Source organism: Manis javanica, chromosome 7, assembly GCF_040802235.1.
Source record: "Manis javanica isolate MJ-LG chromosome 7, MJ_LKY, whole genome shotgun sequence".
Taxonomy (NCBI): domain Eukaryota; kingdom Metazoa; phylum Chordata; class Mammalia; order Pholidota; family Manidae; genus Manis; species Manis javanica.
The window spans coordinates 69,971,403-69,993,114 of NC_133162.1; the positions used below are offsets into that span (position 1 = coordinate 69,971,403).

The window sequence follows — 21,712 nt, forward strand, 5'->3', positions numbered from 1 at the left end:
AAACATGAACAAAACTCTCATTGCCCCAAAGGACAGCTCTCCTGAACATCACACTTACAGCATCTCATTGGGAGTTTGCCAATAAAAAGAATAACACTTTCTGAACAATGGGAGACACAGAATACTGCAAACCAGACATTGAGGGGGAGCAATAGAATTAGAACGTCTTTTGCATGCAGTGCCTCCACTGCCTGCTGGGTGGGTGGTGTTGCAAAAGTCATGGTAACTTTCTGGGCTTCAGTTTCTTCAGGAATGCAAAGGGGTAGAATTCTATCTTTCTCCAATGGGATAACACATGTGAAATGTTATATGTAAATGTTACATGTAAGCACGTAAATGTTATAGAGCTATATAGATGGAAAGAGTAGCATTTATTAATTTGCAGCCACTACATATAATTTATACAATTAATTGGATAGGACAAAGCTGCACTGACATCAGATCCATGAAGATAAGAATGTGTCTTGCTCATAATTGCTGGGAACACAGTAGGGGCACAATTAATACTTCTTGAATAAATGGGTCAAGCCAAGTTGAGCTGCCACAGAGGGTTTGGGTAATGGCTAGAGGCCCACACCATTCCCCCTGGCCTGGACTGTTCAGCCACTATCTTCCTTTCCACCATTCTCCTCATCCCTCTCAGCATCTCTGTGTCCTGGGCCATCCTCACAGACAGCTATGTGGTCCCTGCAGGAGCCGTCCCTGTGCTGCGGGACTGCATGAGGGCACCTGAGGGCTTTCCTGCGTAAAGGACAGCAGTGCAGGCCCCACTCCCTGCAGCTGCCAGGAGCCTGGGCTGCCCAGACGTAGGCACCCAGGGGCACTGTGAGCAGCACAGCGCACAGGACCACTGTGACGTGCAGCAGGCGCTCCCGGCCCTCCAGCCCTCCCTGGGCTCTGCCGGTTACAAAGACCACACACTGGCCCTGGTGGGGGGGCTGGCCACCCAGGCTGAGGCATGCCTCATATTTCGTGCCAGGGAGGAGGTCATCCACAGCGTATGTGTTGATTCCAGGGCCCATGTGGACCACCTCCTTCTTGAGGGCTTCATCTGATGCAATATAGAGGGTGAACCACTTCTCCTCAGGGGTGTCGGCCACTGCAAACCACTCCAGCAGGATCCCGTGCACTGTTTGCTTGACAACCCGCAGGTCAATGTAGGTGTTGCCCTCGGAGAGGGACAAAAGAGAATGAGTTGCAGATGGGGCCTGGGCAGGTTGGACGTGGAGGGAGATGACAAGGGTGCTCCTGCCAATGGAGTTGGAGGCCACACAGGTGTAATTGCCCCTGTCTACCAGGTGGGCAGCAGGTATGACCAGCCCTGAAAGAGCAGTATCTTCCGCAGTAGATATGGTCAACACTGGGGGGAGAGAAAAAACAACAGCTCTGATAGACATTTCTCTGATGGACAGCTGGAGAGTGTCCAACAAGGCCAGTTTTTCACCAAAAGGTGGTGGTGACCATTTATTAAGCATGTACTTGGTGCCAGGTGTTTGCCTCTCAACAAAGGAAGTACCCAATTTTTTATACATAGGAAGTTGAAGATTGGAGCAATTAAGCAATTTGCCCATAGCGAGTTTTTTGGAGGTAGCAATAAATCTAGAATCTTGTTCTTCTGTCTGTGGAGATCACATTCTTTCAATTACACTAGATGTTTCTATCAAACTACCTTGGCCTTTCTGAAATAAGACCATGGATTCCAGGAGATCTCTCAAAACTGTGTGATTGTGCAATATTATTGTGAGCTTCAAGAAGTGCCATTTTACCTCCCAGATGTGGAGGGTCTCAGAGCCTGCAACTAAATGTTTGGGTTCTATCCCTTACTAAGTATATGGTCTTGGACAAGTTTCTTAGATTCTCTTGGCCTCAATTTTTTCATCAGTCAAATGGGATGACAACAGTACTCATTGTAAGTTTGATAGTAAGTGCTCAGTGTTAGGTGTTATTACTGAGATAATATAGATAACATGATACCAAAGAGACTGACTATAAAGCATCATAAGGACAACATCTGAATGTATTTCATTGTTCTTAAATAGGCTACAACAATAAAATCTGTATTTCTCCTTCATTTTTATTTAACCTCGAGCCAGTAAGGTGTGATCAAAATGATAGAAAAAAGTCAAATTTGCATTAATTAGGTATTTTTTTATCATCCAGAGGTTTGTCACCATGCATAGCAAATATCTGGGTGACTGGCTGTATTTCTCAAGTTTTACAAAGATATTTCTAGCTCTTTTCTAGACAGCTTCACAGTACCCATAGGGAAGCCATGCCTGGCTTCGTGTCCCAACCGTGAGGGATGGCATTAAAGGTGATTCCATATAGAGATAAGATATGAAAGCAGAGCACAGATATCCATGGAGTGAAAGGCAGGTTTGAATCCTACTCGTGGTGCCCATGGAAGTCATTTCCACTCCCTGGGTCCCAATATTACAACTTCAGGCCAGTAAGTTCTGATCAACACAGTGCTGGGAAGCATAAAATTCAATTGATATCCAGGACTTCCCAACCACGACTGCTGGTAAGAATTAGCTGGTTGGGGGTGGAAGGAAGATACTTGTTAAAATACATATTCTCAAGCCTTAACCTGGACTCCCTGAATTCAAATCTCCAGGGCAGGAAACTGAACTTCTTATTTCAAACAAGCACCCTATGTGAGTCTGTTCAGACAAATTTAGGAAATAAGTAATATATAATCTCTAGAATAGTCCTAGTCAGAAATTCTATGATTTAAAAACACAGGGTACAGTGCTTTGTATCTAGGAGTCTCTCAAAGAATATATTTGTTCATATACAATTCTATAATATTTATACAATATGTTAAGTAAACTCTAATATATATATTTACATATTTATATAATATATAGAGAGAGATCTGTATGCAATCATTTAAAATAGTGCCAGTATTTTAATAATGCCAGTGAAACACTATCTTGGTATCTCTGTCGTGAGTATAATTCAGGCTTATCCCAATCTCACCTGAACCCTTCCTTCTTGACTGACCCAGTCTAGAAGCTCTCTGTTGAAGACAGGGTTACTGTGGATCTCCCCATCCCTCCAGATACAGTGAGAGGGTGCATGTGGCTTACCATCAAATTCTCTCCACATGCTCAGGGGATAAATCCATGTAATGGTTGGTAAGGGTCTGGCCTGTGCCAGACATTGCAGGGTCACGTTCTGTCCCACGTGGATGGTGACGTTGATACTGGGGGTTGAGATCTGTGGCTTTACACAAGCACTGAGCTCAGTTTCATGAAACAGCTGCCCTGCCTTGGAGACAGGGCCTCGACACATCAGGTACGGATTCACCAGGATGATGGGGAGGCTGATGAACTTTACAAACTGGACAAGTCCTCTTAGGCGACAGTCACATAGCCAGGGATTGTTGTGCAGTGCCAGCACCAGGCTGGAAAGAATTTTCACCCCACAGCCATGCTGCTGGAGTTTCTGGTAGGCTGGCCAGTTCAAAAAGACACTCTTGGATACAACTGTAAGCCTATTAGATGATAGATCAAGGTAGGTCAGGTTGACCAAGAACTGAAGAGCCATCTCAGGGAGTACATCAATCCTGTTGTGTTTGAGATCCAAGATCCTCAGGAGCTGCGTAGCACGGAAAGCTGCCCATGGCACTGAACGGAGTTTGTTCCCTTCCAGCCTCAGCTCTTTCAGTTCTGACAGGTGCTCCAGGGCTCCTGGGTGGATCACTGTGATATTATTAAAATTGAGCCAAAGGTATTCCAAGATGCTCATGTTGATGAAAAGCCCCAGGGGCAGTTCATATAGAGGCGTATTTTCAATTCTCACTTGCTTGAACTCTTCAGGAAGGTTACCTGGAATCTTTCCCAAAGAGGTAGACATGCACAGCAAAGTCCTGCACAAGAAACCAGAAAAGCTTTTAGATGAACATCAGAGATCTGGGAAGTGGGATCTTATCCTGGCATTACATACATGAATTAGAAGAAAAATTACATTATTCACTTGAGATAGAAGAGTGACCCATTTGGTAAAAGTGCACAGTTCATCAAAGTTCAGCACCAACTAGAATGAGTATCACAGAGATTCACAGACTTCCTGACAAATCTGTGCCTGCTCCCACTCCACATCATCCCCAAAGCAACCTTCTAGCATTTTGCTAGCACAGTGCACCTGCCAAAACTCTCTTCTGAGCAGGTACATCCTGGCAGACAGGGTGGCTGAGCTGCATGCGAATCCAGAAAGACCAGAACTAGCAGGAAATAGTGAGAAACTGCAGCCATATTCCTCTTTAAATAAACTACCTTGCAAGATTTGAATAAGTATATTCCAAGCTTTCAAATGGTAAATCCTATTATTTGTAATCCATGGCAATGTAGGTCAGCATAGCAGTGGCAAAGCCCCTGGACACTCTGAGGTCTATCATGGCCCAGCTCACAAGCTCAATAAGAACCCATGAAGAGGGATTTCTTAAGTCAGAAAATTCATGCTTTGTCTGGTTCTTGAGTCTGGAAAGCAAACTCGAAGCTAGATGTCCAGTTCAGTGCTGATACTGCTTCCCTCAGTCACAAAAGATAAGAGAGACAAGAAGGTGATGAAACAAGAAGTCTGTTCTGAGCACCGTGGTTCAGGTGATTTGGCCAGAATCCGTTTAATACTTCATCAATGACAATTGGCTCCTGAAACCTAGAGTTTTCAACCATTTTCTAAAAGTGAATGCAGATGATGGGTAACAAAGTAATTCTGGGACCATTCCTATCAATGGTTCTCTCTCTAACACTTTGCCTGGTGGATTCTTTCCTCTACTATAATTAAATGGCTTGCTCTGTCTCTTGAATGACCAGAGTCAGAGAAGAATCATAGTGCAGAGGTTAAACAATGAGGTGGTGCTTTCTGATTAAACCAAAATATGTATCTTGGATCTCACAAGTTTTCCTGAATGCTTTTTATCATATTTTCACATGATAAAAATGAAAAGCCTACATTTTAAAGTGAGATATATGTGACTTTGGATAATTTCCCTGACACTCTTCTTTCATTTGACATATTTACTCATCATCTGCTCCAAGCCACACTCTTGCTGGGTGCAAGGATGCACTGGTGAGTCAAACTGTTCCCATGGGGTCTTCTCTCTAGCTTATGCTTCCTAGTCTTGAAATCTTTGAAGGTCATTTAACTTCTAGGAGTCTTCCCTGCAAAATAAGGAAATTATTAAATGCTTCATAGTGTTTCTAGGAAATTTTGAGATTATGTAAAATAAAGTACTTAATATATAGGAGGTGACTAATACATTTTAATTCACCTCCTATACCAACAGACTCTTTAAAAACAGCAAAATCTATTTCCTTATTACTTGGAGTACTTCCTGACAAATATTGAAATTCCATGGGTCACCCTAAGACTCATGATACAAAAAGGCCTCAGGGAAGAAAATCCGCTTAGTCGCTAACCAGAGACTGGGAAAATGGGTCACCAACTAATCTGATTATACTCCAGGCTTTCTGTCCAAGCCAGATATATTTGCTGGATTTCCAGACAGTCTAATCTATGATCTGGCTACATCTCTGAAGTTCTTCTCAATGTAAAAATCAAAACAAGGAGAGTGCAATGGGTGCAAAGCTTGTGGTAGACATGGAGATAACTGCCTAGACCCCCTTCAAAGAATGAGTTGATGCTCAGCTGCAAGAGGTGCTTGCACAAGGTCATGCCCTCCCCAAGACAGCCCACACGTGGAGAGGGTGGTGGGCACATGGGCCCAGCCAGTTTGGTGGACTGATGGTGAACAACTCTGATGGGTCATTCTCACTCCAGAGTCCCCCATGACTACCAGGTTGGACAAGATTTTGTCAGGCTTGCTTTTTGGAAAAATGTGAGTCAGTCCATGGGTATCACAAACTACTACTGAATTATCACCTTACCCCAAAATGCAAGGGCCTAAAGAGCACTCAACCCCCACAATTTTTTCCCTGTTCATCCCATGCTATACTCTTCAAATAAATCCAGCTCAGCCCAACCTTCCGGTGGTTTGTGGCAAGCTTGAGAACACCCACTGGCATTTCATCTCTGGAATCACCCAGACCCCTCCTGCACGGCTCCATTTCCTCTCCAGAACCCTCATCCTCTGGTTTCTTTATTTGGCATGTGGGATTGGGAGTGGCTATGTCATCACTTAAGGCAGGAGACAAGAGCAACTAAAGTTAGCTTGGATCATGTCATTTATTTTAAATAACCAATGGTTAAGTAGTGCTCCTAAACTCAAGAGAGTTAGCAACAAAGGGATGGGGCCTGAGAACATTTTACCCCTCTCCCTTCCTGCAGGAGACTTTTAGGAACGTGGCTCTTAGAGTTATTGGTAAAGACAGAGTCATGGGACAGGAGTTACTCTGTGTTATAAAATAATTAGATATAAATTCCTTCTTGGTGGCAGTACCCTGGTTTATCTTAATAGAATCTTAAAAAGAGAGTTTCCTATTGATTAAATTGGAAAATGCCACCCTAATGTTAGTGGAACATTGGGATAGCTCAAGCTGAGGACTAGGCGACCTATCAGGAAGCAGGCATTCTATCCTTCATCTTTCTCAAGCTCTTTCCTCACTCCTCCATCTGCTGTCGACCATGCCTGAGATGGTTCCCCTTGGCTATCCATGCTCTGTGGCATGCCTGCGATAGACACACAGAAGACTACATCCTCAAACCCCCTTGAAGTAGGTTGGCTATGTGACTAATATTCTGGCTAGTGAAATGTTAGATGAAATACCATTTTAAAGGCCCCTACATGATTCCCCAGGTTCTCTTTTCCCTTACAGCAGGAATTTTTTGACATTCCAGGTGGTAGTCTTCATTAGCCTAGGTCCCTGAGTGAGTAAGTGGAGTACAGCCCTCCTTCCATCCACATTTCCCATAGACTCAAGAGACTCTGTAAGAGCAGGAATAGGTTTTTCTATATTAAGCCACTGAAATTTGGAAATTGTTAGCACAGCATTAAGTCTAACCTATCCTTACAATGCCCTTGCAATCAAGTGAAATATGCTCAAATACTTGTATGTTGATTTTTTTCTCTGCTGTACTATATGATAGTTCAAACAAAAATTTCATGCTCTAGTTCCCTAAACACATTACTCACTGAGTCCCTCAATCAATAGCTTAGTTTTAATAGCTCACATTCACTTTCCAGGATACAACTTCTGTTATTTGCCTTTTTAAAACTTAGACATGCAACTGTGTATAAGTGACATCAGAGATATCTTCTGCCCAGGTCAAGAGGAATACAACCATGTTGAAGTCAGAAAAGGACATGATAGAGATGCCATGATTCCAATGGACCTCCAAACAAGGCTTCCAAGGACAGCATGCTGTAGGAATTGCCATAGTGCAAGCTGATCTTCATCACTGGGAGACCGGAAATTCTTTTCCCAAGATTCTAAGAAGATGCTGGGTTTTCAAGGACTGACATACTACCCAGACTCATATACCAAAAGACTAATATATAATCCAGACATCATTTTATTTTTTACAGTGGAAATTTGTTTTTTCCAGTGACTTGAATATTCATGAGCACAATCCAGGACGATTCTTCTCTACAAGAGGAAGCCAGGGCAGACAGAACACCCAAAAGAAGGCTGACAGAGGGGTACTGGTAGGCTGACCATCTTGGGGGCCATTCCATCCAGACCACCAAGGTAGGTCTCAGCGAATCATTGAAAAGTTTGAGTCTTCTCTCTATCTCTCTCTTCCTCTCTCTCTCTTTCTCTCTCATTCTCTTTCTCTCTCTCTCTCTCTCTCTCTCTCTCTCTCTCTCTCTCTCTCACACACACACACACACACACACACACACACACATACACACACACACGTATTAGATAAATACTGGCAAATTTTTGCTTTCAGGTTATTGAATTTTCCTTAAACAAGGTTCAATAAACTTTATTGGATATTAGTTGTGTTTGGGCCAATAATTGCTCAGCCAATCATATAGAGAAAACATCTTGATCATTTCAACAGATGGTTGCTTTCATCCATTACACTTACATTCATTCCAATTTTGGTAGTGCCTGTCAATTTCATATATCAAATAATCACAATTCTAAGTATTGGGTATCCCAAGACACAGCAGAAATGCCTTTATAAATCTAGATCAGGGTTTGGCAAACTATAGCCTGGGAAGCCAACCCAGCCTGTCACCTGTTTTTGTAAACAGCATTTTATTGGAACATATCCATGCCCAATAACTTTCACACCACATCAGTAGGGTCTAGTAGCAATGACAGAGCCTTAAATATTTACTACCTGGCTTTCTTTACAGAAAACGTTTGCTGACTCATGATACAGACAGTGACTTTGTTGTGTTCCAACCAAATAATTTCTCTCACCAATGGCTATGGCCCACAAATTATAGTCAGATACACCCTCCAGGTGATGGGTAGAAAATATCCACGTCCATGGAAATCCCATGCTCATATACCCTGTCTGCTCTCATGGTTCTGACCCCAGGTTTCAGTGGCTTGAAAAAATCCATTTTCATAGTGAACCTGCTTATGATCTCATTGCAGAGATCAATAATAATAAAGACTCCCAACCTGGCCAGAAAATTACCAAAGACTTAGATCCTTCAAGAATACCCATTAATCATTATCCTCTTATAGAGTATTCTACTCTTTGGGCTTCAGTTTTCTCATCTGTAAAAACAGGCTTTTTACAGACCCATCTCCCATAACAGGTTGTTGTGAGGTTCAAATGAAAGAAAACAGGAAAATCTGTTGGAAGGTCTTTTGTAAATGTGAAAGGAAATGCAGTAATTTTAGAAATCACTGCATACGCTGGTTTTTATCTAGCAAATGCTCAACGCAATATGGAGTCTCTCAGGTGATACTGGCAAAATGGTTTCCTTGGGTCACTTGCTGTTCCAAATTTCCTCGGTTGTTACCCAAAGGCCTGGGCACCAAACACCCTGGATGCTCCCCTCATTAGAGCTCTCAGTACTGAAGAGAAGACAGAACACTGGCCCTTCTTCTGGGAATGTTTACCTTCTCCTAAGTACAGAGATGGCATCTTCCAGGTTCCCAGCTTTAAGCAAACTGACTAGGAGTCTTCCTTTGAAGTGGCTTACTGAGTGACTAGAAAGGCCCTGAGACAACCTCAGGGACCTAGGTAAGTTTCAGTAAAAAATCTCAAAGACTGCTGCATGGGGATAGAAGTGAGCTGTGTGTCAGACAGCATTGAGTGTCATGTGCCGCCTCCATGGAGGGTTTCTCAGATCCCTCCAGTCAGACATTTGAGAGTAAATGAGCAGTAGTCTTCTGGGCATCACCCAAACCTCTAGGCATTATTGAAAATCAAATGATTATCTCTAGGCAGAATGGCATCCAGAGGAAAAAACGTTAGAGTCCATGAAGATACACAGTGTCTGGTATTTGTCTCTGTGTGTATATGTGTGTACTACAAACATGATAATGCATAAAGAAATTTATGTGTGCCTATGAGTTAGCATAAATGTAATCAAGATGCAATCCAGAAGAGTGGTAAGGACTGTCAACTCTGGAACCAGACTAGTCCAAATTTCAGAGCTGCCACTTCCTAGCTGTGTATTTGTGGGCAATATGGTAGATTAGATCAATGCTCAGTGAAATATTTCCTGCCTCTTCACCATCTCCTTAGAGAATTGTCCTTTCTTTCCCCATTAAAGTTGAGTTTGGCCATTGAACTTGGTTTGGCAGACAGAACATGGGCAGAAATGGCAGTGTGGCCAATTCTAAGTCAACAATTTAAGAGGCATCACATGTTCTTGCTCATTCTTCCGAAATCATCTGACCTCCATGAAATAAGCCTGTCCCAAGTAGCCACTGACTCTCCATCCTGGGCCCTAACCAGGACATATGGAGCAGAGTTAGCCCTGTCAACCTGCAAGCCTATACACTGGGAGAAAATAAGTGCTTGTTGCTACATGTTGCTGGGATTTTGCTTTTATTTGTTACTTAGCAAAAACTTACTAATACAGGCAAGTTATTTAATCCTCCTGTTTCTTCTCCAGGAAAATGGAGAGACAAGTGGTGCCTGCTGCAAAGGGTTTTTATAAGAATTGAATGAGTTAATACATACAAAGCACTTAGAACACTTTCTGGCACAAAGTAAGTGCTTCATAGGTGTCAGTTCAGTTGTGTGTACAAGGGAGTAGGCACCCTGGGTAACAGTGGGTGAGCATGGACACAGGTGTCAGAATGAGTGTGTGGGAGTAGAAGACAGAGAGAGGACAGGGGCAGGTGTGTGGGCATGTGTGTGTGTGGTGGGGGGAACACAGCCCTCAGCAGAAGTACTCATTGCTCCATCTGCCTGCTCTGGTACCCAAGGCCTGAGAGTCCAGGCTGGAACAGGCTGAGAGGAGCCTGCTGGCCTCACTGAGGCTGTGCTGGGACAGCTCCTCAGAGCCATCCTCACTGTGGCCCAGCCTCTCCAGGTTGACGTAGGCACCCATGGCTTCAATGGAGCCCCCAGTGCGGCACTTGCAACAGCGCCTCTGGAGACCACCGCAACAGACGAACAGGGTAAGGGGCAGGGCGATGACGGCAGCCACAGTGATCACCACAATGTTGATGAGCTGCTGAGTGGCCTTGGCGTCCACCAACTCATCGGTGGAGAAGATAACACACTGCTCCTTCTGGGGCAGCAAGTCCCTCATGCAGACGCATGCCACGTACTTGGTCTTGGGTGCCAGCCCATGGATGGTGATGCTAGTCTTCCCAGGCTGCACGACTACTCGCCGCATGTCACGCTCCCCAAAGACCGCATAGAGGACACTGAAGGCTGCTGCGTTCCCAACCTGTGGGGCCTTCCACACCAAGGTCACGCTCTGGTAAGTGTCCCCTACCACCTTGAGGGACCTCACCATTCTGGCCTCTTGGGGCCCTGCCTGCCCCTCTGAGCGTTCTCCTGGGACAGCCATCTGGAAGTGCTGGAGGGTGAGCTCCTCCTCCATGTCAGGCGCAGAGGGCCCTGTGACCAGGACAGTGGGTACAGGGATGTGGGGGACGTGCCTGGCCACCACCTTGTACACAGTGGCTCTGGCCCCCTCACCTGGGCTTGCCCACAGTGTTCCTGGGCTCCCACTGCCTTCTGTGGACGTCTGGGGCTCAGTGATGACCAGGGAGATGAGAGTCTCAGAGGCTCCCAGGAAGTTCTTGGCCTGGCAGATGTAGTCTCCAGAGTCGAAGAGGGACACGGCAGGCAGGCCCAGCAGAGTCCAGCTTGTGCCGTCACTGGAGATTTCTTGGTGCACTGGGGGGAAGGAGGCATATTAGAGAGAAGCAAGGGGCCCCTCTGTCCCAAGCTTCCTTCCAGAGCCAAGTTCACTGCCCCTGGACCCTGCACACTCTACCGAAGACCCTGTCATCTGAGAAGGTGCTGGAAGTCATTCAGCATTTCTTAGACTAGCCAAGAGATCAAGATTATTAGGGCTCAAATTTGGGAGACTCAGGCTGAGAAACAGTCTAAGAATTATCTTCCTTCTTCTAAACCTGAGATATTCAACCCATGTTCTTCAGGGCCTGGAGTTCTGCACAGCTGACCTCTCATGGGCGGCAGGCAGATGCCTTGGGGGTAAGATAGGTCAGATGAACATGAGGCAGAAACCCCGCTGGAAGTGCTCTGCCTGCCCTGCCCCACCCTGTTGTCAGTTCAGACAGAGCATCCTCAACTTGCTGTTTTATGTAATAGAGCTCCTTACACAGTTTTGTTTGTAAACTGATTTCAAACCCACAGCCCTAGAGTAATGCTTGCCAAACCAGATGAGGGAGACTCAGAAGAAAGCAGGGAGGGACATGAAGTTTTCTGGCTAAGAAATTATTCTTCCTCAACCCCCTTTCTCCATCTAGGGTCGTGACCCCTGCAAACCCCACCATCCAGTGCCAGCGATGAACCATCTCTGTTTACACAGCAAAAAGAAGACACGCTGTGGAGTCAGCCAGATTGCCTTAGACTCCCAGCTCCTCCTCGTAGGTGCTGTGTGAATTTGGCTAAGCCATTTTGCCTCCCAGAACCTCAATGTATGCAAAATAAGCATAATTAGATTGTTCTTCAAAGTTCAGTGATGTTATACTCACAGTACACTTAATACAAGAAGAGTTCAATAGGTGGTAACTCATATCATTAATCACTCCTAGTGATATTTGCTTAATATTTACAACCCAGAAACTTACTGTAAATATTAAATACACTTAGAGCATTGTCTACCAAAAAGCCAGTATTTTGTTCCTCAGAGTGGACCCCAAGTCTCTAATAGAGTGGTTGGTGGAATATGATAGGACAGCTTGAGATCCATCATAATTATTGAAACCATTGTCCCTATGCCCTGCCTTTGGGCAGAGCCCGTTCAGCTCTATTCAGGTAGAATGGCAGAAAACAGCCTTGCTTGGCTGACCTCTCTCTCCTTGGTAAACCTGACTCCCTCATTTGGGATGCTGACCCACTACCCAAGTTTGGGATCTCAGTACAACAGTCTCTGTAGCTCACATACCTGTGCCATTGAATGGGTTCCCATTGGTCCTCCTCCAGCTCATCTCAGGCCCAGGGACCCCAGTGGCCCCACAACGTAGCAATACCATGCTGCCCAAAGGGGACCTGACACTGGCTACCCCAGGACGGAGCTCTGGACTCCGGCACTTCCTCAGTTCCAGCTGGCTGAAGGCCACGCCAGCCAGGCTGCGTGGGTTTGCACACTTTAGCCTGGTCTCTATGAAGGCCAGGTTTGGTGCCCAGCCTTCCAGGAAATGGACCAGGTCATAGAGTCGGCAGTCACATTCCCAGGGGTTGTCCTGCAGCCCTGCAGGGGTGAGAGGGAAGGCAAGACGTGAGCTCTAGATATTCAGACCCCAGATCCAGCTCCCCCTTCCCCTCAAGGAGGACAAGGATTCCTGAGATCAGAGTCAGCAGAAATGGCTGCCAGTCCCAGCTCCTTGCCTACTAGCTCTGCAACCTTATGCCTGGTCCTTCATCTCAAATCATAGCATTACTTCTCTTTCAGGGTTGCTATAAGCATAAAGATAAATCATATTAAGCACTGGGCAAGCCATCAGCACACTGACAAAATTGTCAATTACCGTGGCCATTCTTGGACTGATACCTTCAGGCTGCGTGCCAGGCAGTGCATACTTCTGCAGTAACTGCAATACACCAAAATCCATTTCTAGAAATGCTTCAGAACCCCTGACCCTTGACTCCTTTCCTCGCAGTATAAGTGGCACTTTCTGCATCACCCTGGCGATGAGGGTGGCTGTTTTGAGCCATGGTTCCTTTGACACAGGGTCAGAAGGAAACAATTGAGGAGGCTAGGAAATCAAATCCTTTGTCATATCTCCAGCCTTCTTTTCTTCAAATTGAACATCTCTATAGAGCTGAAAGCAGGTCCCTGCACCCACCCTGTCAAAGAACCTTCAACAAATGTAGGGGTATCATGTGTCCTTAATTCTAAGGCACAATTCCTTTTTATGTGTTTGTATTTCTGAAATACAGAGGAAATGCATTTAATGTGATGTTCTTTTTATCCCCCAGAGATTGTAATTAAACTTGATAGTATGTCCAATAATCAATGGCATATTATATATTTACATATATATGTTTGATATAGTTGAAAGGGGAAATGAGAAGGGTTGGGGAGAGGAGGGTACATTCAGATCTGCTTATATATCTTTGATTCTCAGGTCCTTTTGAGCACTAACTGGGAGGGTGACAGCTCCTCTTCACCTTCTCCCCCACCAGTGGCTGCTACCCTGTGTCAGTGGTTAGATCTGTATCCCATGAGTTATTGCTGCCTGGCTCTGGTGGTGATCTATGTGGTTTTCCCTAACACAAAGTCCCCAGAGAATTAATGCAAACAGCAAAGTTACATGACAGTGAACCTTTTACCTGTCAGACAGGTGAAAGTCAAACAATCTGACCATTTGAATTATTAGCTTCATGAGGAAATACATCTTCATCTATCTTGCTTACTGCTACATCCCCAGCACCCAGAACTGAGCCCACACATTGGTAGGCACTCAAATAAATTTGCAGAGTGAACATTTACATGGGTGGTCACATAGTACCAGTGGGGGTGAGAATTGGCCCAGCCACTTTAGAGACTATCAGACTGATATAAAAATGTCTAATGTGCACATTCTATGACCTAGTAATTTCACTTCTCAGTTCCTATCTAGGGAAATATTCTGCATGCACAGGGATGCCTTGTGAAGAATATTCTCTGTGGCATCAGAGGAGCAAACAAAATAATGAAACAATCTACAGGTCCATTAAAGGGGAAATGGCAAAATAAACTGAAGTATAACAATACTATAGAACATTATTCAGTAGTTTAAAAAAAATGAAGTTGATCCATTTGTAGTAACTTACAAAGATCTCTAAGACATACTGCTGGGTGAAAAAATGTGTGTTGATACCTACAAACCTACAATATAATGAAATTTTATGTAAAACAGATAAAATTCCTGTGTGCATGTATGTATGTGTGTATATATATGTATGTATGTGTATGTAAATGTATTATAAAAGGGAACATGCAAGAGAACATAGTAGTGGCTACCACTCAGGAGGGGGAGAAGCAATTCAAATCAGAAGAGGAACAAGAGAGGTATTAGCCTTTTCTGTAATATTTAAAATTTTTACAAATATACAGGTATGAGTTGTGTGATTAAAATTAAAATTAATTTTCCAGAATGAGTTATGTCCCCACCTGTCACCCTCAGGGCCAGGAGAGTGCCTTAGGCAGGAAAAGAGATCTGGTTCACATGGTAAGCTAATGGTTTGTTATGAACCAGTAAGAATCAAAGAGAGGGTCCAGCTAGTGTAACCCAGCCAGCTCTGCTTTGAGAAACTGAGTCTCAGGGGGCCATCTCCTGACTGAGTGACCTGGAAGATCTCTTGTCCCTCATTTCCTTATTGTAGCAGTGTATCAGCAGCCCTTGCCCTAACTGCCTGACATGGTTATTGGAATGGAGTCAACAGATATATATGCACATATTTTAAAAAGGACACTCAGTTAAATTTGATTTTCAAATAAACAAAGTTTTTTTCCACATAAGCACCACCCTATACAATGTCCTTTATCAAGTGAGAGTCTGTGGATGGATGGAGATGTAAAGAGGCCTGCTGTTCCCTTGCCCTGCTTCCAGGGAGGTGAGGCTTCCAAATATTCCCTCTTTGAGATGCTTTCCTGGGCCTCTTGGGAGCTGCCCCAAGCCACTCTAGAATTGCTCCAGCCCCAAGGGCTGGACCTTCAGGAGGCCTCTCTTCTGAGACTCCCCACGACTCCCCCACCACTGCCCTCAGCCATCCTCCACAAGCATTCCCATCCCCTTATGGAACAGGGAAAAGACAATCAGCCTACAAGACCTGAGCCTTAGGCGCCAATCCCTACGTACTAGCCCCCAGGTTGTGTTTGTTCATCTGTAAAACAAAGGAAAGGGCCTTGTGCTTACACTATCTACCCCCAGGAGAGGGTCAAGTTCTCTGAGGGGGCCAGAAGGAGTTTAGGGAAGCTTCAGCGTGACAGTAATGCAGAAGGCCAGTGAGGACTGACCAGTTAACAAAGGTCAAGGGCCACCTTCCTTCCACATACGTATACCCCGTGCTCAGAGGACTCTCAAGGTGGAAGGGAACTCACATGCTGTGAAGATTGTTAAACTGGGTTACCTGGAAGTACTCTGAGATAGAGATTAGCATGCAACATGTTTATGACAGGGCAGGTGGGGTGGAGGGCAGGAGGGAACATGGAGTCGTGATGACCTGGTGAACCCCAGGGCTGGGCGAGGGGGTGTCTGGAGCTGAAATAGCCCACCAGAGTTATTCCAAGTGTCTGGGCCTTTATACTCCACCTGATAGGTCTTTAGGTGGGGGCTGCTCCCAGAAAGAATGTATGGCCTTAAGCAGAGGCTGTCCCTGACTGGAATGAGAGCTGAAGGAGGCTGCCTACAGTGCCCCCATCAACTGGGCAGCCAGTCCTACCTAGACAGGGATCTGTGTGGCACATCACCATGCCTGCCACATGTACCTACTGTGTGCTTTTTACCCACTGTCTTTTTACCCACGACTCCAATCCTTTGCGATAGATATTGTCATCATCCTCTCTTTACATAAGGGAGCAGAGGCCCAGAGAAGTGAAGTAATTTGCCCAGGGACACACAGTAGGAGGCAGATCTGGGATTTGAACTACAGTCTGACTGGGAGCTTGAGCTGCTAAAACTGCCAGTGTGTGCCTCTCCCTCAAACTTCACTGAAACGCACAAGGCAGGCATGATTTCTATTTTCCAAATAAAGAGTTGAAACTCAAAGAGCCTTAATAATTTGCGTAGGACCCCAGGGCTCACCAAGGTGGTTCCAAGTGAAGGATGCCATGTCTTACCTAGGACCAGCCGGGCGTGATGGCCCGGAAGGAAGGGCTCGGTCTGCAGGTGAGCCCAGGCGGCCAGCAGCACCTGCGGGAGCCTCATCAGCTGGTTGCTGGAGAGGTCCAGGAAGGTGAGGTTCCCCAGGAAGAGCGCGGCCTCCGGCGGCACCCCGGAAAGGCGGTTGGCCTGCAGATCCAGCAGCCGCAGCTGGGGGGCGTCCGAAAGCGCCGCCCAGGGGAAGGCGGCCAGGCGGTTTCCCGGCAGGCGCAGCTCGCGCAGGCGACGCAGGCCCCTTAGGGTGCGGGCGCTGAACTCGCTGAGGGCGTTGTATGGCAGCCACAGCTGCTCCAGGCGGCCCAGCGGCCTGAAGGCCTCGCCGGGCACCCTGCGAATGGCCGTCCGCTCCAGGCGCAGTCTGGAGGTGTCTGAAGGGACAGACGCTGGGGGCAGGGTCATGTCAGGATCGTTGCACACCACTGTCCTGGTCACAGAAATGGGGGATATATGAGCAAGGGTCCTGCAGGGCCGGAGATTCCGTTCTTCCCTGACCTCCCTTCCTGAGGCCTCCTGGTCTGTGTCACACCTCACCAAACCCAGCGTCCAAGCTGTGGTGGGCCCTAGAGATGGGCCAGGAACAAGCAGCTGCCTGTTTTCTCTTTGAGGGATTCTTGTTTTAGGAGGCTTCCTCAGCAGTCCCGGATAGCCCTTTGGTCTGTCACTGGCCTGGAGGACGTCCAGCTTTGTTACTCCTCTTAGACCCCACACCACCTACCCGGCACCAGGACTGAACAGGGTTCATAAAGCCTGAGGTCCTCTTGTGCATTGCTGCATTGCATATATGTGTAAAGCATTTTTGTTAATTATTCCTCAGGGTTTTTTTTTTTAACTGTCTTGGCTATTCTTCATTTAAATATATATATACATATCAAGGGCATCAGAAATGGAAGCCATCACAGGGTGCCCGAAACCTCTCCCGACTGAGGGACCATGTGGTTAAGGTGTTGAAGGCCTGGGGCCTTGCAGCCCTGCAGTTGGACTCACATCTGGCTCTTTGCTTGCTGGTTGGGTTTCCTTGAGTATATTTCATGACCTCTGTTTTCCTCAGTTTCCTGGTAACAGACTCCACCTCATAGGGCAGGTTTTGGTGTTTAAATGAGGTCACATGTGTACTGGCTGGTCACACCTGTCACCTGAAGGAGTCCAGTGCTATTGATGGCTGTCAAAAATTTCTGCATCCCAGCACTGCAAGTGTTCAGTCAGTCTTACCACCTCCTTCCAGTGCTCCCTCTGACCACAGTGACTTCTTAAGCCTTGTTAAGTCTGATGCTAAAGCAGAGGATAGAGTGAGAACAGGAAGCGGTTCCTGCTCCAAGAGGTTTCAATTCAGGGCTGCATTGTATGCTGTCACTGAGAGCAGCACGCTCACATAAAGCAAAAAGGGAAAGATCACCAGAAGTTACAACCTGGAGGCTGGACATGAGGGACCCAGTCCTTGTGCAGCCCCAGCTTCATCTAGGGGACCTCACTGCTCACAGTGGAGGCAGTAGAGTGGAGTGGTCCTGCTCTGCTTTGCTAAGGGGGTGTGCTCTCTTTAATGTCATACTGCTGATACCAGGACTTCCTGGTGCAAAACACACATGCCATCAGCTTCTACTCCTCTACTCAGATCCTCTACTCAGAGCAACTGGGCTTAGTGTGTTGTTTCTCGTCAGCAATGCCCACAAAAGGCACAGCTACTTCCACTGACTCAGATAAACATGGAACCCCTACTGAGTGACAGGATGTTGTGGAGATTCAGAAAAATACTGCACTCACAGCCCCTGTTCCCACACAGCTTATAAAGCAGCTAAGAAAGAAAGAGCATTGGAGGCAATGATATTTTCAATGTTAATAGAGTTTAGGTGTTGAAAGGAGAATGTTGTGGATGTAAGAAGAAAGGGAGTTGATGGGAAAACATGTCCTGGAAGGAGGAGAAAATTGTGAGGGATGGGCCAAAGAAACCAGTAAGAGCCAGCAGAGGCCAACAGCATGACTCCTGGTGGGCCAACTGGGCACAAAGAACATAGGGACACATCTATCCAGGTGTCCAGACTGGATCCCCCCAGGTAACCCCAGTCCCCACAAGCACACACACTCTGTTCATGATATGGGAGTATGGAGCATGGGCAGGTCACCCAGGTTGCTCAGAGATAAATCCAGCACCCTCTAAGAGGCCCCGGTTTGAGACAGGGCTTAGGAAGATGTCTGAGATGTGGAAGGAGTCTGTGTACTCTTTGTCATGGCCATTTGGGGACCTCGGTCCCAAGCTGTGGGACTGTCAGGCAGGTAGAACCAATGGTGACAGCTCTGGCTTCAGAGGAGGTATGGCCACTGGCTGACATTAGAGGCTTTGGAATTTCATTTTCTATCCCAAGCCTAACCTGCTACCAGAAGTTCTGAGTTCCAGGACCAGGTCTGCCACTGATGCTGTGCGATTCTGAGCCCTTAGCTTTCTGTGGGTGGCAGGGGATGTCATATTGGTCACACTATCCTTGGTCCTAGGCTGTTTCCAGGCCTACTCAGGGCTCTGCCCTGTCTTCACTGGGGAGATGATCCTAGCCTCTGATGGTCCCCTATGAGTTGGGGCATTAGAGATTTGGGCCCAAAATGAACTTGCCCCATTCTTCAGACCATGGTGGGTGGTACTTTCTCTTGGTTTGCCTCTCCATTCTCTGTCTCCCCTCACACCCAATCAACCCAGCACCATCGCCAGGCTCACTGAAGGAGTGGCACTGATAACATCACTGCCCTGATCAGAAACCATCAGTGGCTCCCAGCACCCATCTAAAACAAGGGAGAAAGGGAGGATGGAATTCCAGGTTGGAAAGGTGATAGGAAAAGCCCTGAGCCAGGGGCTGAAATCCTTCAGCAAGGTGGAAAATGTTATGGTCATGTTTAATGGATAAGCTGCATACATAGGAGAAAAGATGTTTTAAAGACTGCCACAGAGAAAAGGAGAATAAGCCGGGATGGAAGAGCAGGAGTCCACAAACCGCAGTGGCTGTGGGAACATCCCATGGAAGGGGAGGAGCAGAGGATGCAGGTGCTCTCAGGGCTCAGCTGGGGGGAAGGGGAAAGTCCAGGAAGAGGCTAAGCATGGAGAAGTGCTTGCTTGCGATGGAATGGGCACTCCTGGCTTTTTGAAATGCCCTTTTCTAAGACTATAGAAAGGGTTGGAGGCTGAGGCTCCTGGGACTGGACCAGAGGAGACTCAAAGTGGGGAGAGCATGAGGAAGCAGGTGATCCCATCGTGGTGGGGTACCTGGCATACCTAGAGATACCTGGGGATGGACAGGTACCTGCAGGGGGTGAGGCAAGGGAATGGAAAGGGCCTAGGAAAGAAGGGGCTGCAGAGAACTAGAAAGATGATGGAATGGAAGGAAAGAGAGGAAAGGAAAGAGGTAAGGGGGAGACTGTCTGTGCCCTTAAGGAGGGTTCCTGTCCACCAGGATCCTGGAGGAGGCACACCTGTGCCCCACCCCTACCCCACATGTAAAGGTACCTGGTACCTCCTGGGCAGTGCTGGAAGACAATGCAGCCCAGACCAGCCCCATAGGACCCCTGGGCCTCAAGAGCCAGGAATGTGAGGGTCTCACCCAACCACAGTCTGAGGGCCCTTCATCCAACCCTCCCAACCCAGTGCAGCTGGTAGAGCTCTGGGGCTGAGCTACCATCCCACACACCTGGCACCATACCTGGCCTTGCTGCCATCGCTCAGGATGTGGAGGCTGCAGCTGCACTGAGAGGGGCAGGAGCCCCAAGCTTGAGGGTGCCCCCCAAGGGCCAGGAGCCACAGCATGCCCACTGCCACTCTCATGGCTCCTGCCTCCTCTGGAGATCAGGCAGGGGTCTGTCCCTGGACTGCTCTGTCCTGTTGGCCCAGCGAGCCTGGCAGCTGCCCACTGGCTCATCAGTGACCACCCCACACCCCCACCTAAGGCCATTGGATAAACACGGACAGGCTGGGGATTAGGGAGAAGAGCCCCAGCCACAGCACTCAGCAGCTTATTGCTTCCTGGGATCACTCGGTTCTGAGGGTGGCAGTGGGGATCGCCTTACATAGCAACAGCCCCGGGCCCAGAGAGGCCAGGGTGCAGCAAGGTAGGGCAGGTGGGCAGCCATCCAGGGGCAAGCCGACCCATGCCAGCCAGGCGGTAGCTGCACAGACCCTGCCAGGATGCCTGGGCTCATAGAAGATGAAGATAAACCCTGGCCTCTGATAAGGGCCACTGGAAATTCTCTCCTGTGACACTATTTTATAGTGAAAAAGCAATGAGATGAAGATAGTGAAGGCATTAGAGTCCAGGCTCCAGGGCTAGGCCAGAGAGGATTCAAATCCCAGCCCTTCATTGACAGTGTGACCTTGCATGAGTCTCTCTTGGCCTCTGTGTCCTCATCTGAAAAGGGCAGTAATGTTACTGCTCAGAGTGTTTGCGAAAATTAACCCACATTTCCCAGACCTTGATAGCCTTTGAGAATGGACTCTGTCTCATGAGTAGTAAGTGCCCAATTTCACTGGTGCTTACAAGCACCTGCTCATGGAAGAGTTGGAAAGATTGCCAGGAGACCTAAGAGGTGCCTCCCATGGGCTCACAATCTCTCCCAGTCTGCCGGGCAGGCAGCTGCTCCATGAACATGCCCAGATCACCAGGCTCAGAGCACTGCCGTCTGAGCCGAGCCCTTCTGGGCATAACCACCAAAGCCAAAGGCATGAGGCATCTCCAGGTGAGGGCAGAGAGCGCTCCCCTCCTCGGGTTATCATTCTCTGGGGGAGAGCCCAGGGTGGGATCACAGAGATCTTGGAGAAGGCACTTTCAGGTTTACTAGTTGGTCCCTACTTCCAACCTCACCCCACAATTGACATCATTTTCACTCATTTGTTCTTCACATTTGACCCCAAATCTTTTCTGTTTGGTCCAGCATGCCCTCCTTGGCTCCTTCAGCTTTTCCAGAAGGTTCCCCAGCCCCTCACACCCATGGCCTAGGCAGGCCAAGACCAGCGGAGTGACCAGGGCAGACACTTGGGTCCCAGTACATACATAATGTGCCTAGCTTTGCACCAGGCCTATTTTGACAACACTGGCTTCTGGGAAATGTTGGTTCCCATCTCTTCCTCTCTTCCAATCCAGCCAGTATGATTTTTCTAAGTGCTTCGCATCTGTACCTTCCTCCCCAAACCAAAAGACTAGCCCTGCCCATTTCCACATCTCTGCCTTTTCCTCCTTCTGCTGAGAATGCCTTCCTTTCTCTCTTTTCCTAACTGAATTCCACCCTTGATTCTCAGCCCTGTCCTGTTTCCTCATCTCCCTTGAAGTCTTTTGCAATCT

The 21,712-nt window shown here is 47.2% G+C and overlaps 2 protein-coding genes across 2 annotated transcripts; both read right to left on the reverse strand.

Annotated features, from left to right (window-relative positions):
• Nucleotides 1-216: 216 nt before the first annotated feature.
• LRIT2 (leucine rich repeat, Ig-like and transmembrane domains 2) lies at nucleotides 217-5,116 on the reverse strand. The gene is made up of 3 exons (XM_017647667.3): nucleotides 4,150-5,116; nucleotides 3,093-3,874; nucleotides 217-1,360 (listed from the first exon to the last, which is right to left on the reverse strand). The coding sequence occupies exons 1-3, from the start codon at nucleotides 4,257-4,259 to the stop codon at nucleotides 600-602; spliced, it is 1,653 nt and encodes a 550-aa protein (XP_017503156.2). The 5' UTR covers nucleotides 4,260-5,116; the 3' UTR covers nucleotides 217-599.
• A 3,998-nt stretch (nucleotides 5,117-9,114) lies between these two features.
• On the reverse strand, nucleotides 9,115-20,296 carry LRIT1 (leucine rich repeat, Ig-like and transmembrane domains 1). The gene is made up of 4 exons (XM_073240043.1): nucleotides 20,081-20,296; nucleotides 16,361-17,114; nucleotides 12,482-12,787; nucleotides 9,115-11,244 (listed from the first exon to the last, which is right to left on the reverse strand). The coding sequence occupies exons 1-4, from the start codon at nucleotides 20,294-20,296 to the stop codon at nucleotides 10,274-10,276; spliced, it is 2,247 nt and encodes a 748-aa protein (XP_073096144.1). The 3' UTR covers nucleotides 9,115-10,273.
• Nucleotides 20,297-21,712: the final 1,416 nt, after the last annotated feature.

Coding starts and splice junctions, on each gene's coding strand:
- LRIT2 (XM_017647667.3), bottom strand. CDS start 4,259: ATGGCTGCAGTTTCTCACTATTTCCTGCTAGTTCTGGTCTTTCTGGAT. Junction 3,875..4,149: donor TCAGAAGAGAGTTTTGGCAG/GTGCACTGTGCT, acceptor TTTCTTGTGCAG/GACTTTGCTGTGCATGTCTA. Junction 1,361..3,092: donor CATGTGGAGAGAATTTGATG/GTAAGCCACATG, acceptor CTCTCCCCCCAG/TGTTGACCATATCTACTGCG.
- LRIT1 (XM_073240043.1), bottom strand. CDS start 20,296: ATGAGCCAGTGGGCAGCTGCCAGGCTCGCTGGGCCAACAGGACAGAGC. Junction 17,115..20,080: donor AGCGATGGCAGCAAGGCCAG/GTATGGTGCCAG, acceptor GGTGCCGGGTAG/GTGGTGTGGGGTCTAAGAGG. Junction 11,245..12,481: donor GAACCCATTCAATGGCACAG/GTATGTGAGCTA, acceptor CCTTCCCCCCAG/TGCACCAAGAAATCTCCAGT.